Raw genomic sequence first — 23,428 nt, 5'->3', positions numbered from 1 at the left:
CCAAGTAGCTGGGACCATAGGTGCCCGCCACAATGCCCGGCTATTTTTTGGTTGCAGCCGTCATTGTTGTTTGGTGGGCCCAGGCTGGATTCGAACCCGCCACCTTAGGTGTATGTGGCTGGCACCTTAGCCACTTGAGCCACAGGCGCCGAGCCGACAGTACCTTCTTGAGGAAGACTTCCCTTCCCTTCACCCAGGTGCAGTTTGGCATCCTCCATAGAGCTCTGAAAGTATGCCCATATATCACCTCTGTCAGTAATTATCATCCTTCTTCTCCATGCTAAATCCTTCAGAGCCTTGGACAAGGTTCACACCTGTAATCCTAGCACTCTGGGAGGCCGAGGCAGGGGGATTACCTGGGCTCACAGGTTCAAAACCAGCTTGAAGGCAAGGACTATCTTTTTCATCTTTGTACAAGAGACCTAGACTCCTCAAGAATGACTGAGAAAAGTGACCATTCTGGTGAGCATACTTATTCAAAAAATATCTCTTGAGGCTTTCCTATTTGCTAGCTGCTCTGGGGTATGTTGCAAACACAGAACTTACTGGCAAATGGAGAAGATAAAGAATTAGTAGTAGAATGTGTTATAAAACAATTAGCAATACAATATAGTGAGCATTGAGAAAAAGGAATTACTGGAAGATATGGCATTATAGAACTGGAAATCCAGCCTACTCTAAGATTAGAGAATATGTCTCATCCTCATGAAACATAACTTATATAAAAATAGAACTTAGGAAACTGGCTTTGGTTATAAGACAGTGGCTGTTTTTAACAAAAGATCTTTTGGCCTAACTAGTTCAAAATTGACCAATCCGTGCGTGTGTAAACTTATATTACAGCGTTTTAAAGTTAGGAGGTTTTTTGTTTTGTTTTGTTTCGTTTTTTAGAAAGAGTCTCACTCTGTTGCCCTGAGTAGAGTACCTTGGCATCATAGCTCACAGCAACCTCAACCTCTGGACTCAAGCAGTCCTCCTGCCTCAGCTTCCTGAATGGGAGTGCAGGTACCTGCCACAATGCCCAGCTAGTTTTTTCAAAGTAGAAACGGGGGTCTCACTCTTGATCAGGCTGGTCTTGAAGTCCTGAGCTCAGGCAATTCACCTGCCTTGGCCTCCCAGAGTGCTAGGATTACAGGAATGGGCTCTACAGGTTAGTTTAATATGGCCTACAAGTGTGCTTGACAGAGTTGCCTTTGGGTTGTGTTGTAGGAGACACTGAGTGGAGCCCATTGCATCTGGGAGCCATGTCTACTCAGACTTCACATCTCTCCAGTTTACTTTCAATGCCTGGGTGAAGAGGTCACGGCCCCAGCATTGTAATTTGAAGCTCCACCCAGCTGAGCAGCTCTTGCTGGTCCTTTTCTCCCTTTCTGGCCCATTCTTGTTCTCTTATTTTTGTGCCTGCTTAATTCTCTCCATAAATGGTAAGCTTAGGGTAGAGATTGTGACTTCTTGATTTGTTAACCTTTAGATCTTTGCAGCTCTTCTGGTGTAGTTTATTTACATTTATTATATTAAATAAGTAAATGTCCTTAAGTTTAACATCAGAATTAAGAGATAAATTTGGGGTTGAGAGAGCAACCAGAATGGTTCTCTAGGGAGAACCTATTTCTGTGTTTAACATGACATCACAAAGCAAATAAGCCACATGCTGGCACGTGCATATTGAACCTCTGAATGCTTTCTGTAATGACCACGAATGCCACCCATTTGGCTGATTGCAGGGAAGGAAAGAGTGAGTCACCCTGGAGCAGTGCTTGCTCGATGTAGGTGGAGGTCTGTGACGTTCTGCTGTGTCCCATTTAAGTCAGCTTAAACACATCCGTACCATCCAGCATCTTGACAACATTGATACCAAAACGTGGAATGACAAACCAGGTGCAAGTGAACATAAAGCTCAGGCTTGAAGTTCAATTTCAAGTGAATGGACAGGCGATGTCCTATGATGACCGTCTGCCATGTAGTCTCCTACCTTCCCTCCCATCCTTGGCACGGTCCTTGGTTTATTTCAAGTTTAACTTAATTTATGTTCTAATCTTTTGCTACGCTTTTACCATAAACGTATAAACAGCATATGAAGAGTAAGGAATAATTCTAGACATTTGTTCTTCCATTTTATAGTTTAAACTTGGTTCATCACTGATGTGAAAGTAATGAGTTTAGCCCCTGTGAATCCGGTTGAATACTTTATTAATTGTAAATTAGTTCCATTTTAGTATTTTCATTAAGAATTTGCATTTCTTAATTAAAAAGCTAAGGTAGTTAAATAGATTATTTTCTTTTTGAAAATGGACTCTTTAGAGGATGAAGCTTATTCCTTAAGGAATCATAATTATAATAGTGTCACTTCTTCTGAGAAGATTAACAGTCAGTAGAGGAAAATCTGTTTTAGTCAGCGTATTTTTTTGTTGGTGAACCTGAAAGTTTCTTGAGTTATTAACGGCCCTTTACTAAAACTCCAACTGCTATAGATGTCTCCCCTTTCTGCTGACATCTAAGTACCTACACCCACGTCTGTTAACAGCAACAGAAACGCTGTTTTCATTTTTATTCTTTCCATCTGGCTGGCGGGGGTAGTCGGTGGGATGAAGAGAGCTTTGTTAATGGGTATAAACATATAGTTAGATAGTGAAAATGAATGTTTGCTAGCACAGTAAGGTAACTGTTGTTAAGAGTAATTTATTATACATTTCTAAATAGCTAAAAGAGAAGATCTGAAATGCTCAACACAAAGAAATGATCCTGTGGGAAGGATGGATATCCCACATGCCCGAATGTGATCATTACACGCTGTGTGCCTGCCTCATATATGCAAAACACGCACCTCATAAATATATACATTTATGTATCAGCGAAAATGAGATAAATATGGAGATATAAAAAATGAAAAATGAAAGTCTAATGAAAAAAGTCAGCACCCCTTTTCTGTCTTTTCCATCTCACCAAAGGCAACCATTTTCAACCACTTGTGCTGATTCTTTGGGCATTTACCTTGATCTAATAACACACTTGCTATTGCTTCCTTTTCCAGTTGGAGGCATTATCTATTGAGTTCTCCATATAGAAGGTGTCGCTCAGTTTTATCTCTTCCTCCACAAGCCAGGCACCCTTTCTGCCCTCCCATCCCCCTGTCTATCACAATTTAAGTCAGCTTAATATTCAGTTACTACATTTTTATGCTTATGGAAATGCTAATCACAGCTGAGCTATGTATGGCACCATGATTACTTTGTTATAACTATTCTTTTGGTTTCCTGGAAGTTAATTGTCTAGAATTTTTGTTAGCTTTATGCTTCCAACTGATGATCAACCCTAAATTGTCTAAATCTCGGCTCAAGAAATTTTGTTCTTTTCTGTTTAAGAAATTTTGAATTCTATCAGTTTCATCTTCCTGAAGAAATCTCTCCATCAGCCTACTCACCTAATCCAGACCGTTGGCCTTTTCAGTCAAGTGCAGGGCTATCGTTTTAGATTCTCTCTGTCGTCTCCTGATGTGCTGTTGCCTCTGTCCTCTGTTGGCTCTCCTGCTAGGATTCCATACTCTGCGTATTTCTTGCTTCACTTCCTTGGTTTGCTGGAATGCATTCTCCAGTACCTTCCCGAGAAAGAGAACATGGGAAATAACAATTTTTGAGATTTTGTGTATCTGAAAACATCTTTATTCTTCCTTTACAGTTGACTCAAACCTTGATGAGGTATAGAATTCTGGGTTGCAAATATATTTTCCTCAAACATTAAAAGGCATCCTTCCACTATTTGTTAGTTTCCCATGTTGCTGTTTATAAACCCAAAGGCATTTTGACTCCTAATATTTTGCATGTGATCTGTTTTTCTCTCTCCTCTACCCCCCATCAGCTTATAGTATGTCCTCTCTGGAATTCCTGTCATTTGGAATTTGAATGTACAGAACTAGACCTCTAAATTTGTTGTCTTTACTCTCTTTTCACCTTTTTTTTTCTTTCTTTCTCCTTTGTAGAAAAAGATTTTCCCATTTTTCTGCCTGTAGATATAGGTCAGTGTGGTGGAAAGTAAGTAAAAGAAGAGGGCTCGGACGCCCAACATTTCCCATACAAATGTTCACTTACTCCTTCCCTTTTCAGCTGGCAACTCTACCCAAGTCTAGATTCCTCTGTTACCCTGTTCGGAAATCTAATCTGTCTAGTCTCTCCTTCCAGAAGAGATTAAAAATCTTCTAACCAAACCCAATTTGCTGATACCCCACCATCATCCCCCTTCCCATAGGTACTCAGCCTTTAATTCTGATTTCTGAGCCTGTGGGTATTTATTGTATGTTGTAACTTAGGTTGCTTCTTGGCCTGTTAGCTGAGGGTTCAACTTTCTTAAATCTGCTAAACCAGTTACCATTTATCCATTTGCTTTACAACTTCCAAAATTGTGTTGCCTCTCCCTTCTCTCTGATTTTTTACTCTAGTTGGCTTATGCCTTTTAGAAAATTCCTTTAGTGACACTGAGTATCTCCCCAAAGATTAAGAAGTCATCGTATCAATAAGGCACCTACATTCATATGTTTATTGCAGCACAATTTACAGAAACAAAGATATAGACTCAAACTAAGTGTCCCAGCTGATGACTGGATAAAGTAAATGCGGTATATATACACCATACAACACTACTCAGCTGTAAAGAAGAAAGAAATAATATCTTTTGCAGCAACCTGGATGGAACTGGAGACCATTATCCTAAGTGAAGCAATTCAGCAATGGAAACTCAAATATTGCATGCTTTCACTTATAAGTGGGAGCTAAACTATGGGGTCATGGTCATACAGAGTAGAATAATGAACATTGGCGATTCCGTAGGTAGGAGAGGGGTGAGGAATGAAAAATTACCTCTGGGGTACTATACACTATTGAGTTGATGGGTACATTAAAAGCCTCCCAGTATACAATAAGTCCATGCAACAAAACTATACTTGTACTCTCGAAATATATTGCAATCGGCCAGGCAAGGTGGCTCACGCCTGTAATCTTAGCACCCTGGGAGTCTGCGGTGGGTGAATTGCTGAGCTCACACGTTCAAGATCAGCCTGAGCAAGAGTGAGACCCCGCCTCCAAAAATAGCTGAGCATTGTGGCAGGTGCCTATAGTCTCAGCTATTTGGGAGGCTGAGGCAAGAGGATCACTTAAGCCCAAGAGTTTGAGGTTACTGTGAGCTATGACACCACAGCCCTCTACCAAGGATGACAAAGTAAGACTATCTCAAAAAAAGTAAAAATTCATTTAGTGGGGTTTTGAAGGGAGCAAAAGTAAGGATAAATTACTCAATTTACAGAGACTATAGAAGGCATCTTTAAAAATATAAATATGTTTTCTGGCTGGAGTAGTATATTAAGTTATTGGCCCATAGGAATGGATATATTTATCAAAATAGCTATTCACTACCTTAAAACATAGATAACGGAACACAGGACTGGGATATTAGATGGGCATGCTTGAGTTTGGATAGGGGATGGAGAAGGGTGAGGGACACCTCTGGTTGTCATCAAAAAGGGAGGCAGGATAAGATGGAATGCCATGATGGGGATTCTTCCAGTGAGGACACATTAAGGGCAGTCAGTAAAAAGAAAGCTATTCAGTTATCACTTAAAGTTTCCTGTTAGTGGTCATGAAGAGTGTGTAGTTTACCAACATGAGTGACAACACAAGTGCTATCTAAGAAAATACCTGCATTTGTTCAGAATTCATTCACTGTGTAAATGCCTCTTAGAATTGATGTATTCTGATTGGCTCAGAGCCAGAAGTCGAATACAGGGCTTTTCAACTTACCAGCTTTATTTAAACACTAACCTGTTGTACCTTTGTGTCATAAGTTGGATAGTTGACACCAATGATTGAAATTATGAAATTCATTAGAAATATACAGAAAACTAACGATGAATTTTCCCCTTAATCTATGTAGTTCTGTCTTTAAATGTATCATAAGGCTTTGCCAGATAGTTGATATTGGGGAAGTTGGATAAGTCAGTTTGGGCTTTAGCTATGTCTATATTTTAAATATTTCATCAGTCTTCTTCAACTTCCCAACATTTTTATTTTTTCCTTTAAAAATGCTTTATGTAAGCATTCTTCTTGTGTAGGAAATATGTATGATTTTTTTATAGAAATGGGATCTTCTTATGAGGTCTATGTTGCTCTCCAACTCCTGGTCTCAAGTAATCTCTTGGCTCAGCCTCCCAGAGTGCTGGTATTACAGGTGTAAGCCTGTACACACCTGCCTTGTACACATAGCCTGAAGGGAATTGTATATAATACATTAAATATTTTTGTGCATTAAATAAAGTCTGTGTGTACTGAACCACCAGCAAGCAAAAGTGTTACTCTTTCAGCCACCCATGTGGACAAGCTAAGGTTTAGCATCACGATCCTTACTGACCTTGAATATATATGCCCCTGATGAGCAATCATTTTCTTACGCTTATTCACATAGAAGTACTTAACAGTACAAAAATGGCATACTGTTAATACAGTGAACAAATAGTGACAAAGTAGCCCAGTAGCATCACCAGAATACCTGTGTCAGCTGTTAGCAACAGCAACAAACAGTGGCAGGCTTTCAGCCTCCTCCTGCGACGATGTGTTTTTTAGGTGGGAAGAATCATCAGAAACAGTTGAGTGACCGTAAAGTGGGTCCTGAGGACTGGGAGGCCTGGTGCTGGACGGCTTTTTAACATGTCCCCTCCAAAGTCATTCTGCCTTGGTAACAGTGGGTTTTGTCTTAGTCGTCTCTACTTGGTTTTATAAACTGATGTGGCTCTTGTTCTGCGGTGCACACACAGCTGCTCCAGTCCTTCAATGAGCCCATTACGCCTCTGCCATCATGTTGCCTGTGGGGACTTTTTCTGCAGTTTTAAAATCGTCATCTTCACTGTCCCTTTTTCATGAGCACCTTATTTCAGAACCATTTTGGCTGCTTGACCATCAGTGAGTGAAGGAACAGTTGGAGCCTCATTATCAATGTGGGAAACTTCTTCGATATCCACTTCTTCCAGCTTACCATGGTCTCCGGAGGTGTATTTTGTGCATATATGTAAGGAGGCCGAACAACCTTTCCCCCTAATTTGACATATGGAATCCTTCAAAGTAACCACCTTGTTCGTCACCGTCACTGAAGGCAGTTGAAGAGGTCGGGCCGGGCTGCACACACTGGGTCTTCAGTCTCTGTGTTCCAGGCATTAGCCATGGCGTCTATGGCTTCCTTCACCCTGAACTCCTTTAGAAAACCCTCCACCCCCCTGCCTCTGTTCACTGCTGCGAGCATGCTGTTCAAGGAATGTTTATATATTTACTCCTGAGTAATCTCAGGATACCCCGCTCACATGGATGAATTCATGAAGCCACACGGGGCAGGGGTGGGGGCGGGGGGAATGGATGGCATCAACATTATTTTTGATGAGAATTTCAGCTGGAAGATGAACAGAGGTCAAGAATAACAATTCTTGCCGTCATCATGTTGGTCCAGCTTCCTCGCAGTGAATGTGAAGCCCTGGTACAAAGTGTTTGTGAAACCAATCAGAAAAGAAGTCCCCCATGATCTGTGCCTTTTGTTAGCATAATGAAGGGCTAGAAAGAAAATTTTCCCTTGAAAACAGTGAGGATGCCAGCTTTTCCTATCACAGCAAGTTTATACTTTGCCACGAGCACATCCCAGCCCAGTTATTCTGTCCTTGTCATCCTTAATTCCTAAAGGGGCTGTCTCATCAGCCGTCAGCAGTGTCTTTCTGGGGAAAAACTGCCAATACAGTGATGTTCCATCAGCATTATAGACTCGTTCTTCTTTCAGACTTTGATCAGCATTGACCTTGGCAAACTCGTCAATGAATGTCTCTCCTGCTTTGTGATCAGCAGATGCTTTATCATCACGAATCTTTAAAAGTTTAATGCTGTGTCTTTTCTTAAATTTCTGCAACCAGCCTGTTGGCTACTTGGTTTTCTTCCATTTTGCAGTAGGTCGTGAGAGATGGTTGCTTGTTTGCTCACCGGTGCATATTGAGGCGCCTGTGTGCACTCGAGTGCTTGATGGTTCTGTTCTTCCAATACATGATGGAGACGTTCACTGCGAGCTTTATGCAGTGTTTTCGCTCTTTTTAAAATTCTTTTGAAAGAAAGAATTTAAATTCTTTTTGAAAGAATTTTAAATTCTTTTTAAATTCTTTTTGAAATTTTTTAATTTCTGTTGATCAGCGTAGAATGTTTATGGCTTGTTCTTCTTTCTTCCGGTCATGGATAGGGGCCATTCCTACCCCAGGCTCTCCTGTCAGATGGTCCACATTTACACTGCCGTCCACTTTCTCCAACAACTTGACCTTCTGTGCTACAGGTACAGAAACGCTTCCTGGTTTTCTTATCACTGTTACTCATAGAGGTATCTGTAGGCCTTTGTGACATTTTCAACAATATCGTTACACTACAAAGAATAAGCAACAACACCTAAACCCACAGAGAGTGCTTCACACAGTTCTTGGCCCCACGTGGGGAACCTGCCGTTGGCGTGCCCAGTGCACACGCGCTATTTTATTTCCCTTTGAAGGTGTGCTTGCATGGAGGAATCGGGAACGTGTGCAGAAAAGATACCTGGCAGCTGAAAAGGGCCTTTTTTCCCCTTACGGGCACTGAATAAATATGTCATGTGCCTGCATTTTGACTGCAACCCATCACATGAGGGTAGGTGTGGAATTTCCTACTTGTGACATGTCGATGCTCAAAACAGTTTGGATTTTGGTGAAGTTCAGATTTCAGATTTGGGGCTTAGTAATGCTCAACCTTTATTATTTTATTATTATATTTTTTTACAAAGAGCATGATGAGTTGCTTTCATCATCAGAAATCCAAAGATTTTACAATACCATAATTGGAAGAAAAGTATTTTGAACATCAACTAATAAGCAACCCACGGTGTTAGAGTTCACTTATCATCATAGATGAGACAAGAAATGAACTGTCAGGGGTGGATTAGCCAGTGCTCCACGGAGTGTGTGCGCTCTGTCAGGAGCTGGTCTCCGAGCTTTCCTTGGCTTATCTCCAGCCAGCCGTCCTGTGAGGTAGTTACACGTAGGGAAGACCAGGTAGAGAAGGCGGCTCACAAAGACACGTGACATATTGGAGGCTTGCAAAGCACTCACCTCTTAGGAACTGGCCTCTCTGACTGCTGGGAATCCCCACACCAGGGAGAAATCCCAGGCCAGGCCCGGGAGTGGCTGAGGTGGGGTCTGAAGATGTCACCACATGTCTGCCCAGACTGAACCCTTGGCCACTCTGCCCTACTTCCCTGAGTAGATGCGGAACTCGGAGCAGATCCTACAGTGCTGAAGGGAAGTGACCTGATTCCCTTTAACATGACGATGGGTTAGGAAGGCCATCATCTATTTCTGACATTCCTTAGAGACCTAGTTCCTGCTCACTAATTTTGGTTCTTTTTAGTGTGAGGGAAAGAAACTTCTCTGGTCCAATCTTTGATGACAGAGGAAGGTTTGGGATGTGGCAGTAGGGTTGTATTGGTTGAGAAGACATACTGAGGCCACTCACTGTTTATTTTGGTGATCTGAAAAGTAGGCTTGTGATGCACTTAAAACTCCCCACCTCCATTTCAAAACTGGCTCTTCGAGTTCTCAAAACCTCTTGTCAGACTGACTTTCAGCCAAGGCTTCCACTGCCGACTCTCTCTGTGCTCTCCTGGGCCCACTGCTCAAGGTCTCCTATCTAACACCCTGCACTGACAAACAACTTGCACAGAGCCTCTGTGCGGAGTCTACTTGTATGTGAGATGATCTTTTTTTAGCTTCTTTTTTCTTTTTATCCATGATTATGACCACAATCCTCAAAAGAAAAGGAAAGGCTGTCTTCAGACGCATTCAAAAAGCGTGTGTTTGTGTGTGCGTTTTGTATTGATTTTTGCAAGCGAGTAGAATATCACATATGTACACTGAATTAAAATCAATTTAGCGTAATTTAGGCCACAGTCCATCAAGTAGGCGAAATACATCATCAAGGTAGTTATTTGGTACATACTGCTTATATCTATATTTTTAAATCCTAGCAATAAACTTTTGTTTGTAAATGCATGGGAATTTACTTTCCTGAAATTATGATTTGCGTCAGTCTTCTAGGTTTTCTGTAAAGAAGAGTGAACCTTAAGGGACACAGAGAAACCCAAAGAGGAGTGTGTCAGGTAGCTCTGTCAGTAAAGCAAACCTTGGCCCAGTAACAATTTGTTTCTCACGGCTGCAAGGATCTAATGACCTAATCCACATAAACCCTCTGCAATAGCCCCACGGCAGATAGGGAGTCCTGGTGGGTCCTCCCCTGGGCACAGCTGGGCTCAGTCTGGCATTTATAGAGGTGAGTCAGCTGGGAGCTGGGAGCTTTCCTACCTCTCCATGTGGTCTTCATCCTCCGAGCGGCTATCTGAGCTTCTTCACCTGACAGTTTCTGTGTTCCCAGAGAGGGTGAGCCCTAAGGCAGTGGTTCTCAACCTTCCTAATGCCGCAGATGAGAACCGCGGTAAGGTATCAGGGCCATTCAAGTCTCTTCTTGCTTCACATTTTCTCTAGTGTTCTTGGTCAAAGGAAATCTCTTGGCTAAACCCAGATTCAAAGAATAGAGAAATCAAGCTGGGCACGGGGGCTCCTGCTGTAATCCTAGCAATTTGGAAGGCGAAGGTGGGTAGATCGCTTGAGCTCAGGAGTTCAAGACCAGCCTGAGCAAAAACGAGACCTCATCTCTACTAAAAATAGAAAAACTAGCCCAGGTGTTGTGGCAGTCGCCTATAGTCCCAGCTACGTGGGACGCTGAGGCAAGAGGATTGCTTTGAGCCCAAGAGTTTGAGGTTGCTGTGAGCTGGGATGCCATGATACTCTACCCAGGGTGACAGAGTGAGACTTCTGTCTCACAAAAACCAGAGAAATGGACACTAGTTCTTGATGGGAGGTACTCTAAGAATTTGTTGCCATCTATTGTCATCAGGTATAGTCTGTCTCTGAAATCATTCTCATTTCTCTTGATGACAGAGGAAGGAAAATATTGCTCACCCCCATCCAAGGATTCCTGGATGTCTCATCTGATGATGGCATTAGCCTCTAAGTCCAGAGGCTTATACTCCATCTGTATCAGATCTGGGTACGGATCAGACTCCTCAGACGCTGATCCTCTTGATCCTGAGACAATGAACCAACAGAAGCCAGGCTGCCTCCCCCCTGCACATCTAACATACAGTGATGAGACAGGAAAAGGACAAAAGCACACACTCCATTTAAAGAAAAAAAGAGCCACAGATAGGATAAAATGACAATCTCACTGGCAGAAAATTCTGATTGAAGGAACTGACAAGTGAAAGTGTATGGGGGAGGGGCATCAAATGAGCAGAGTGATTAGAAAGGAGAGACTGCGTTTCACACTGGCCTCCCCAACATGCTTTGAATAACTCCCTCCTGCTGTTTGCTTTAGAGGAAGAGAAAACAAGAGACAGTTTAAATTATTTTTTAGCCTCAGACATTTAGAATCTATCTCAATGAACACTCTTTAGACTCTCAAACTGTGCTTTGAATGAGCCCTAAGAAGTATCAAATGTGTTCTTGCCCAATTCACTTTAAGACCCAACACATATGTGTTGTTTTAAAGTAACTTTCGAGCAAGAAAAAAATAAGAACTTTGGGGAACTCTTTGTTTCAGCTTAAAATTTTTGGAAGTAGAAAGAATAATTTTTCCCTCTTAGATGTGTCCTTTTAAAAATCAAAACAGAGCACTGGGTTTTACTCAATGGAGGGAAGTTATTAGGTATGGATCTGAGTCCTTTTGAAAATCAAAACATAGAACACCGGGTTTTACTCAATAGAGTGATGTTATTAAGTATTGATCTGAATAAGCCAATTGGGGAGGGTACACTTTTGTCCTTAAAGGGTTGTGTTACAGTGGTGTGTTGCCACCTGTGCCTATGGCATTTCCTGGCCTTTGACAGATGACTGTGGCAGTGCAGAGGGTTGGATGAGAGGGGCTGGACAAGGTGTACACAGGTGATGCCATGGGATTGTCCAGATTGTGGTCTCCTCAGGGATGAGAGGGGCTGGATCCATCCCTGCTCAGTTCCCCAGGGTATATGCCCTAGGGTTGGGCAGCAATCACCCAGAGAAAGGGGCCTTTGTCTAGTTTCCACAAAGATGTTATATAAGTCATATACAAAGGATCATCCAGGAGCCATAGGGACCTGTCATGGACTTTCTGATTTGTAATCATCATTTTCTTTTGACAGCAATTTAAAAATGGGCATAAAATCAGGACACAGGAGATCTACAGAGGGTGCCAAAAAATGTATACACATATTAAGAAAGGAAAAAACTGTATTCAATTGTAATACTGCAGTCACATTGGACTTCTGTAATTAGAAGAGATATAGGACACAATATACAAGATAACAAATGTGGTCAGTAAATGTCGAGTATGACAAATGTCATACAATTTTTTTCGGTTCTTAAAATGTGTATATATTCTTTTGGCACCCTCTGTATATTACAGGATCTGAAAATCAGAACGTGGGTGCTGAGCAGAAGTCCTCATTTGGAGTGTGTAATCTTGAGGGCAACATCTTTTTGGGGTGTATCTCTTGAGGGCAAGATCATTTTTTGCTTCCCAAATAGCTGCATAGCAGGTGTCCACACGTGCACTTTATTTCCTATCGAAACAAGAATGCTAAGTATTTTGAACTCACATTAAAACAGTAAAGTCTAACTCATTTCTTTGTCGTGAACACAGACAGAGAGGTCCTGGCATGCGTTTGCACTTGTTTCCCTCCAGGGATCTCCAAGGTGACCTCCGCAGTGACCTCACACTCAGCTTTGCGCCTGTGCAACTCCGCCTTGTGCATTCCCGCGTTGGAAGTTTCTCACAACTTGTAAAAAAAAGTAACATATTTCTGTGAAACAGGAAAAGGTTTGTTTCTTGGTATTAAGCAAAATTGGCTTAATGTGTGTATTATTGTGCCATAACGAGTTACCACAGACTGCAACAACAGAAATTTATGTCTCCCAGTCCTGGAGGCCCAATGTGTGGGCTTCGAGGCCTCCTCCCTTGGCCTCCATATGGTCACCTTTCCCTCTGTCCTCGCAGGGTCTTTCCTCTGTGCACACATGTGTATCCAAATTTCCTCTTTTTATAAAGACGCTGATTATATTGGATTAAGGCCCACCCCAAAGACTTCCCATTTTAACTTAATTATCTCTTTAAAGACCTTAACTCCAAACACTGTCGCATTCTGAGCTGGTGGGGGTTTGAGGCTTCCACATATGAATTGGGAGGACTAACATCTGGGGGGCACGTAATTCGGCCCCTACCAATGTCTAAACACTTTTTTTCTTGTTCCTTTCACAGTAGGCACAAAGCCTCTCTTTTGGTTGTGTGCATTACTTCCATAGTTTGGGTCAAGGTTCTAATTCTGTCCACCCCCCAGATGGTGTGCATTGTACGTGGTAGGTGGGAATTTACCCCTCCCTTTCTCTCACCTTCCATCTGCTTGATTCCACTGAATTTTACTACCGTAAGTGCACCTGCATGTTAATCATTTAGTTCCAATTTAAAAGTGAGCATATGTGGTGTTTGTTTTTGCAGCCTTTAGATCAGCAGTGCTCAATCTGTGGGTCGTGACCCACAGGAACTGTATTAAAGGGCTGAGGCATTGGGAAGGTTGAGAACCACTACTTTAGATACTTCACTTAAGAGGATGGCCTCCAGTTCTACCCAGGTTGTTACAAAAGCTGTTAATTCATCATTATTTTATGACTAATACTCCATGGTGTATGGAGACCACCTTTTATGAATCTAATATGTACTGAAGGAAACTTGCGATTGTGACTTGTGTTGCTATAAACATTTGAATGCAAGTGTCTTTTCCTCTGGGTACATATCCAGTAGTGGGATTGCTGGATCCAATGGTAAATCTTTTAGTTCCTTGAGCTATCTCCACACTACTTTGCATAGAGGTTGTACTAGTTTGCAGTCCCAGTTCCTTTCTCTCCACATCCATGCCAGCATCTATTGTTTTGGACCTCTGGATAAAACCATTTTCACTGGGGTTAGGTAGTGTTTTATGTATATGTACAAATATGTATATATATGCACACACATATATACCGTATCTTAATCCATTATCTGCCAGTTTCCCCTCAATTTGTGGTTTGTCTTTAAAGTGTGTTCAAAATGGAGAAATATTTGAATACCAAGAAATTCAGTCCAGGGGAAGGCACAGTTTTGGTCCAGGCTGGGTCTTTTTTCTGCCTCTGAGTCATAGTGCTAAGACAGTGACCTGTCTCATTGTTGAGCAGGTCTAGTCTTGATTTTGGCAACCAGATAGCAGAAATAGCATTTTAAACAGGTTAACTCCTTGTGCTAATCACCAGCATTGAATAAAAACTCTAATTTATGCAAATAATGATCATGGCAGATGAGAGACCATGAATAATTTTCCATTTATCCCTAGATCCAACTTGTCAGAATTCCATTAGTGATGCTATAAAATTAATGACTTCAACTTGAAAGAAGCTTTTGAGATCAAGATCCCTGATAGATTGTGTAGCCATTAAGTGCTACTACCCCCTCCTTTTCTACAAACATTATAGAAGAAAGAGAATCTTTCCAGCCACACAGTTGCAAAATGGTCTCAATTTTGGCATATATACATACATGCTTCTAAAAATGAAACCTTTTCACTTCACTGGAAAAAATATGGATATAAGGAACACTATTTCGTCTTGCTCAGCAAGGAAATTATCACAACCACCCTTGTAAAAACACAGAAATTCTGCTTGAGCCTCCAATTTGTTTCAAAAATGAGTAATAGTGGGCAAAATTTGCTGCTGCATGATGGATAAATGGGAATGTGTTATACTATTGCTACTAGGCTGTGTATGATTGAAATTTTCTATACAAAAGCCTTTAAAAAAAATAGTGTTGTTAAGGATGCCTGCCAGTAGGGGGTGATATTGGGGGCGAGGACTAAGAAATACAGACTTCTTAAGTGTACCCTACCTGATTAGATTTCCGTTTATTTTGTTGTTTTACTTCAAGCATGTTTTAGTTTCATATAAATTTTTAAGAGAAAAAACGTTAAGTCCTTGTTTATGTGGTAACTATTATTTTAAGAGTTGTTAGCCGGTACAGGAGGGGCGCCGAAATAGACAAAACAGGCAACATTCAGCGTTGGCCCCAAAGCCTTGTCAATGGTCCTTATTTAAAAACTCTTAGCTTGTTGGCACCTGTGGCTCAAAGGAGTAGGGCGCCGGCCCCACATGCCGGAGGTGGTGGGTTCAAACCCAGCCTCGGCCAAAAACTGCAAAAAAAAAAAAAAAAAAAAAAAAATCCAAAAAACAAAACTCTTAGCTTGCAAATCTTTTCTTCTTATTTTCCCCTTTTCTGTGTCTTGATTTGTGATGGCTGGAAAACGTAAAGCAAGGAAAAGAGATAGTTTCCCAATGCAATCTAAAATTGTAAATTGCCGTTTGCGTTCTGGGCACCTGTGATTTGACCGCAGATACCTATCGGCCTTAAAATACAGCTCCATTCATGCCTTTCGGTCATGCTACTTCTTTACCTATAAGCACAATGCTGTAGAACATTCAGCTCCTTTGACGCACTTGCTACCCACACTCAGGAGTAAGGAATTAGAAGGGCTGAGAGTAGAATATTTATTTTAAGCTTCGACCCCCTGCATGCAAGTATTTGACTCTCGCTAGAGGAATTTAACTTCTCTATCTCTACTTGCAGGCAAAATGAAGGACCGGCTAGAAGAACTTGTGGAGTTGTCCAAGCGCTACGACCAGCAGTTCCCAGATGGGGACGATGACCTGGACTCGGCCCACCAGGACATCGTGTTCGAGACGGACCACATCCTGGAGTCCTTATACCGCGACATCCAGGACATTCAGGATGAAAATCACCTGCTGATGGTGGACGTGAAGCGCCTGGGAAAGCAGAACACTCGCTTCCTCACGTCCATGCGGCGCCTCAGCAGCATCAAGCGCGACACCAACTCCATCGCCAAGGCCATCAAGGCCCGGGGCGAGGGCATCCACCGCAAGCTGCGCGCCATGCAGGAGCTGAGCCAGGCGGCCGAGGCCCAGCACGGCCCGCACTCGGCCGTGGCGCGCATCTCACGCGCGCAGTACAACGCGCTCACCTTGACCTTCCAGCGCGCCATGCACGAGTACAACCAGGCCGAGATGAAGCAGCGCGACAACTGCAAGATCCGCATCCAGCGCCAGCTGGAGATCATGGGCAAGGACGTCTCGGGCGCCCAGATCGAGGACATGTTCGAGCAGGGCAAGTGGGACGTGTTCTCCGAGAACCTGCTGGCCGACGTGAAGGGCGCGCGGGCGGCGCTCAACGAGATCGAGAGCCGCCACCGCGAGCTGCTGCGACTGGAGAGCCGCATCCGCGACGTTCACGACCTCTTCCTGCAGATGGCGGTGCTGGTGGAGATGCAGGCCGACACCCTGAACGTTATCGAGCTCAACGTGCAGAAGACCGTCGACTACACCGGCCAGGCCAAGGCGCAGGTGCGCAAGGCCGTGCAGTACAAGAAGAAGAACCCCTGTCGGACCCTCTGCTGCTTCTGCTGCCCCTGCCTCAACTAGCCCGCAGCACACCCGGCAGCCTCTGCCCTGGCCGCCGCCCAGCCCAGGAGGGGACCCCCCGGGCAGCACGCTGGGAAAGCCAGCCAAAGCCAGGCCTCTGCACGCGGGGAGTCGCCTCAACTCCTTAAGGAACGCAGTCTTTAGGAAAGAACCCAGAGGTTCAAGAATTCCAACCCAGCTGGTGCTTGGAAAGATGGCCAATGACGCCAATGGTTCTTCAGTAAAGACGGATTCCGACTGAAGTTACACACGTTACAACTAAAGTATGACACATGGCACTCTTACCCTCCCCACGGGGGATTGATACATAACTAATGTTGTTCCTGACTGTAGGGTAAATGTCCAAGGCACTCCTAATAAGGACTCAAGGAGGAAGTCAGTTTTTTCATAGCATGAACTTGTTATGAAAGCTTCAACTTGTTTACTCTGCCCCCAAAACTCCTTGGTTCTATTCCATTGTGAGTGAAATCGGCTTTGGGAAAAACCTTACGTCCTTCCTTCGTGATGTTTCATATAGTTGGCGCTGTGTGATTCTCTCCCAATGTGGACCCTTCTGCTCCCTTTCCCTACTTACTAAAATCACACTGAACACTTTCTATTTCCTTATCTCTTTCACTTTTGATGTCATCTACCGGATTATATTTTTGTATTCTTTTTCCCAATATTTTTAAGCACTGAATATTGAACAAGCACCCCAATTGAAGTATATATCAGTCACATTTCATGTATTTTTCACAGATAAAAACTATTTTCAATGTATCTTTTTACTTATTACATATGCATAGGTATGTAGATGTAAAATACTAATATTCACTAAGAAGTGTATATGATGACCGAATAGTTTAACTTTACTTTTTTTGTAAAGATGGTAGATAAATATCAAGAAAAATTTTTTTTCTAACGCTTAGCATTGGTTTGCGTGTTTTGAGTTTTTCTCCCTGAAGTCTACATCTCCACAGTCCAGTATGGGTCAAAACTTTATTTTAAACAGCTCTGTGTTAGTTTTGGCAGTAAAGACAGGTTTTGAAGACTGAAAACAAATACACAACTAGAGATAATAAAATAACATGCTTAGAAATATTACTTTTGTTTTACTGTGATCATTCTTTTCATGCACTGAGGTGGAGTAATTTAAATAGAATAATTCCAATTTTCAAGGAAGCGTAATAAATGTTACATTATAAACACCCGTTTTATATTTTTGTGTCTCGACCATTTAAATCTTACTTTACTGTTTTGTTATTAACATTTTCTTCCTCCTAGCTCCTCAAGGCCACTACCTCTGCAGGGAACTCTGAGCAACAGAGAAAAAAAAAAAATGAAAAATTCAAAGCATTCACAGGAGGAGGTCTGGTTTTCTCTCCTGAGTTTAGCAAAGTCATCAAGCTTTCGAGATCTGGTTTCATTTGCAAACTTTATAATATACTTACCCACACTGACCATGTTTCCTGTCCTTCTGAGTCAACTCTTAACTCTTTCTACTCATGATTTAATACATGAGAAAGTTCCGTTGGTTCATATTTTTCAGGTCCTTCAGGAGGTGGAATTTTAAAAGGAGTAGAAAGAAGAGTCTGTGAACTCTTTGTAGCTCCTTACCTGACCCATGCATGACCAGGAAGATCTTAGTCCTGTCCCTAATTTGAATTTCATGGTTACATATGAAAATTGTGCAAACCAAGGCAACTTCTCAGACTTATCTCATGTTTTCCACCCAGTTATCTCCAGGGATTTGTTTCACCTTTGACTTAATTCCTTTTTTCTAAGGGAGGGGAGAGGCGTCTTCACAGCTCCATGGCCATGCTTTTCACTGTTGAGAAAAAATATTGTAAATAGAAACCAACAGCTGGTCTCTACAAGAAAGCAAGCTTCCCAAATTTGACTTGTTTAAACCCATAAAGCATTTTCTTTGCTTAGGACCATCATAAAAGTAAGCGATTTTTGTGTATTTTTATATTCCCTACATTGAAGAGGCGTGTAAGACTGCACTTGACTATAAGAGACTAAGTGAACTATTGCCTATGGAAAGGTGAGGCTCTTTCTTCCTGTTTTTTAGTAACCATCTGAGTGTGGCACAGTGGTTAGGAGTATAAATTCTAGACCTCATTCCCTAGGTTTAAATCCTTTCTCTGCCACATACTACTTGTATGACAGCTAACTTCCCTATCCTCAGTTTTCTTATCTATAAAATGGGGATACCAATATCTACCTCATACCTTGGCCACAATCAAGCCACACATTATAGGTTGTGACAATTCCAGAAATGTCATAAATAGAATAGGTGCTTACCTGTGGTGCATCAAATAAATAAATCTATTTATAAATCTAATAAGAGTTAGATTTATTTATTTTTTTATTATTGTTTCAGGCTAATTTGAGTGTACAAAGAATTAGGTTCCAATGTCTGCATTTGTTAGGTAGAGAAGAGTTAGAATTTTTTAAACACCAACTATTCAAAAAATGTTTGAACTGTGGCATCACAGTAGTAATTTTATTGCCTTTCAAGATAACAACTTGGAAAGTGATCTTTTTGTGCCAAGGCCTTTCTTTATATTTCTTCCAAAACAGTCCCAATTTTTTATAATTTAATGTCATATGCAACTATTCTTCAGTGTCTACCTTAGAAATTTCTTATCTTGACAGGAAACTACAGAAGATTGTGTATAGCTTAAAGATAGTAAAATAGGCTAATTATAGCCTTGGTTTTTATATATAACTCCTCCTGGTCTATTTTTTGCCATCAGACATATGTCTACTCCTTTCTTTGAAATATGTGAAGCATTTCCAACTGCAGCAGGCAATTCATTAATTTGTAATCAAGATGATAGTTTGAAACATCCAGTTGTAATCAGAGTAACAGCTGACTTGTTTTGATAGTAGCATTGAAAATCATTGCAATTAATGAAATAGGCCTATTAGAAATGGAAAATGAATAGGAACTAGAATGTAACTTCATCATCCTGTAAATGCTGAGTGTCTTCATTACCAACACGCATTACGAGGAACAGGCAAGTTGTCTCTATACATAAGCAGCTTTGGTTGTAAAGATTATATGTTTACTGATGATAAAGTCCGTTTTCTGAACTGATGTCTGGAGTGAGACGACAGAGGATGCTTTCAAAACAGTGAGATCCTGCGAGTGAGACACGAGTCCCCAACCTTATCATTTTGTGATTCTTGACATTTATTTTTAAAGTATGTTTTATACCCTATTTTAATTTTAAGCTTCTGTAGCCACTTCTTGGACCTCTTCTATTTTTCCTAATCAGTACCTCTATATTTTCATAGTTTACCACCAACTCTTTATTTATTTATTTATTATTTATTTATTTTTGAGACAGAGTCTCACTTTGTCACCCTGGGTAGAGTGCCATGGCATCATAGTTCACAGCAACCTTAAATGCTTAGGCTTAAGCGATCCTCTTGCCTCAGCCTCCTGAGTAGCTGGGACTACAGGCGCCTGCCACATGCCTGTCTAGTTTTATTGTTGTTAGTAGAGACGGAATCTCACTCTTGCTCAAGCTGGTTGCAAACTCCTGAGCTCAAGCAATCTACCCCTGTCTCAACCTCCCAGAGTGCTAGGATTACAGGCATGAAAACCATGCCTGGCCTACAACCCACTCTTTAGATACAGTCTTCCCTCTGTATCTTAGCATCCCGTAATATTTGATAGTAAAAATAACAGAGCATGTAAAATTATACATATTAAAATATATATCCAGTGGACCTCTGCAAGTTAACAGCCTGAGGGACTGTAACCCTACTGTACTGATAGATACATGTGGTGCATGTCTGATCTATGAAAAGTAGGTCAATTTAAGGAGGTGGTCAGTGGAGGGATGTGGTCAACTGTGGAGGTGCTAATGTGTATGAGATCATGCTATGGAGCCCACCACCTCCCCCACCCTCACCGTTCCTCCTGTTCACTGTATCTTGCAAACAGCAGCATCACTGAACAGCCTCTTGCTCAGGTCAGACGATGGCTCTGCCTCCATTACCTCAGCAGCTTCGGATTGGTCTGAGCCTCTAGTCTTGCTGTCTCCTGTCCAGTCTCTACTCTGTCCTGCAGGAGAGTCACAGTGCCTTTCTATTTTCACTATGTTGTTATTGTTTTTAATTGTGGCTAAACATACGTAACATAAAATTTATGTTCTTAACCACTCTCAAGTACACAGCTCTGTAGTACTAAGTACCTTCATTTTTTGGTAACCAATCTCTGGCACTTTTTCCACCTTGCAAAACTGAATCTCTATACTTAATAAATAATAGCTCTTTAGTCCTCCAGCCCTGGCAGCCACCAGCCTGCTTTCTATCTCTATGAGTGTGACTACTCTGGTACTTCACAGACATGGAATCATACAGCACTTGTCTTTTTGTGTCTGGCCTATTTCACTTGGCATGATGTCATCAAGCTTCATTCATGTTGTAACATGTCAGAACTTCCTCTCTTTTTAAAGCTGAATAAAATTCCTCTGGATGTATATACATGTTTGCACATGTACCACGTTTTGTTTATTGATTCATCTGTTGATAGACAATACCTTGCTCCCACCTTTTGGCTGTTGTGAATAGTGCCATTCATCCACTTAAAACTGTGATGACCACCCACTGCTGCTGGCATAAAACCCCATTTCCTTAGCGAGACTGCAGGATCCAGGCCCTGCCTGTTTTCAGGCTCACCCCACCTACCCTCTCCTTACTCAGCTTTGGGCATTCGTGCAGGCTGTTTCCCTGCCTGATTCACTTCCCGGGACTTGGCCCCTGTGTTAGTCTGGGTCCTCTGAGCAACAGTCTCCAGGAAGGGATGAGGGGTGCAAAGATCCTATTAGGAAAACTGCCCCAGAGAGAAAATGGGAGGGAGCCAGGTCAGGGTGAGAGCACTGAGACAGAGGCAAGGCTGACCCCAGTGAAGGACAGGGAGCAGAAAGGCCAGGCAGAAGCCTGGTCTGCATGAGAGGTATTTGGCATCACCCAGGAATAATCTTTTCTGCATCAGTCACTGGCTGGGGAAAAGGACGCATTTCAGAGCCCAGCGCCCACCTGCTCGGTTCTGCTCTTGCGGTGGGGTACAGTCTTACAAGCCGTGAGGTGCAGTCTTACAAGCTGTGTCGCTCACAACTTCACCGTGCAAGGCGTGCTTCCACTATGAGACTGCTTTTTTTATTTTTGAGAACAACCAATAGCATCATGTTTATGTTTGATCCTTAGCACTTTGCATGCTATTCTTTTATATATCTTCAGATATTTGTGTTCTATATGCAGAAATAGAGATATTCAGAACTTGTTCTGTTAGAGTGACTTTCTGTGTACCTTTTTGAAGGTACACATTTTACAGCAGACAGCACAATCTCCAGTCTCGCCTTCCAGAGGGGGAGAGTGCTGGCTCTCAGAGGCCAGGATGGGGACAGTGTCCTGGGTGCAGGGGTAGGACTTGATGAAGGGAAGGGACAGGAGATGGAGAAAGACTTGGGGGAGGGGGCGGAAGTAGATCCCCTGGAGAATGAAGGGCCATTCTGAAAGGGCTGAGAGGAGAGGGGATGGAGGTCTGAGTCACAGGCACCGAAGGCGCAGGACTGGAGCAAACCGAGACCAGGACTGGTGCTGTGAGGCAGAGCCTGCAGGAAACCTCTTAGTAAAGGTACAGACTCAAGTTGGATGCCAAGAAACTTGTGAAGCTACATTTTATCTGGAAAAGAAGCTTTCTTCTTTTTACTTTTCTGTGCATATAAAATGAAGACTTTAAAACATGGTGGGGGGAGAGAAGGAGGGGGACTGGGTGAAGGGCTGAACTTTAACTTAACCCTAACAAATGCAAACAATGTAACCTAATCATTTGTACCCTCATATTAATCTGAAATAAATTTTTTAAGAAAATAAAAAAAAAGTTTGGACAAAATGTGTTGCTCTGGGTTTCAGCGGGACACGTTTCTCTCTAAGGGGCATCTAGTGTGGTGATTTGCACAAAGTACTCAGCTCCCTGCTCCTAGTCATAAAAGGCAGTGTTTCAGGGTGGTGGCTTTGGCCTTCAGTCCTAAACTGTCCTCAGTCACTGAAGTTGCTATGTATGAGAAGCACCTGGCAGCACCTGTAGCTCAGTGGGTAGGGCGCCCGGCCACCTACATGGAGGCTGGCCGGTTTGAACCCGGCTCGGGCCGGCTAAAGCAACAATGACAACGGCAATAACAACAACAACACCAACAAAAATAGCAGGGTGTTGTGGTGGGTGCCTGTAGTCCCAGCTACCTGGGAGGCTGAGGCAAGAGAATGGCTTAAGCCCAAGAGTTTGAGGTTGCTATGACTTGTGACTGGCACCCTGGCACTCTACCCAGGGTGACAGCTTGAGACTCTGTCTCAAAAAAAAAAAAAAAAGAGAGAGAGAGAGAGAAGCACCTGAGATGGCTCAGTATATTTATCCCTCTCAGTCTATTTCTCCAAACATGTCAAGGCACCCACACCCATTCATCTGCTTGAAACTGTGACCACAGTCTGAAACAACCAGCTTGCTTCGGAATCACAGAACAATCTAACCGCCTGTGTAATGTGCAGAAAAATAACTGCAAGACTTCAAACGCATTGCAGGAGTTTGAAGATTAAAGAGAGAATGGAGAACATTAAACTGCTTTTACTTAGACCAGCAAGGCCCCAAATTCTCTCCCTGCTGAAATCAATCCAGCAGACCAACTGTCATGGGGGCCCCAAGTGCCTCCCAGCCACCCGCAGCCTGTGCCTCAACACTTTCAAAACATGGATTTGGACCAAATCAAGAAGAGAATCTCCAGGAGGCAGGGAGCATGTACA

The 23,428-nt window shown here is 42.4% G+C and overlaps 1 protein-coding gene across 2 annotated transcripts in view; it reads left to right on the top strand.

Annotated features, from left to right (window-relative positions):
- STX11 (syntaxin 11) overlaps window positions 1–17,344 on the top strand; it is a 36,273-nt gene extending 18,929 nt beyond the window's left edge. For both annotated transcript variants that reach the window (XM_023513526.1, XM_003790268.3), the window contains exon 2: window positions 15,765–17,344. In XM_023513526.1, coding sequence (XP_023369294.1) covers window positions 15,765–16,633 — 869 coding nt within the window. In that variant the 3' untranslated portion in view covers window positions 16,634–17,344. The remainder of the gene's footprint in view (window positions 1–15,764) is intronic.
- The last annotated feature ends 6,084 nt before the right edge of the window (window positions 17,345–23,428 follow it).

Source organism: Otolemur garnettii, unplaced genomic scaffold, assembly GCF_000181295.1.
Source record: "Otolemur garnettii isolate 467f Iridium unplaced genomic scaffold, OtoGar3 scaffold00042, whole genome shotgun sequence".
NCBI lineage: Eukaryota > Metazoa > Chordata > Mammalia > Primates > Galagidae > Otolemur > Otolemur garnettii.
Note: the sequence above shows the minus strand (reverse complement) of the source record. Positions and strands in the feature narration are given on the sequence as shown.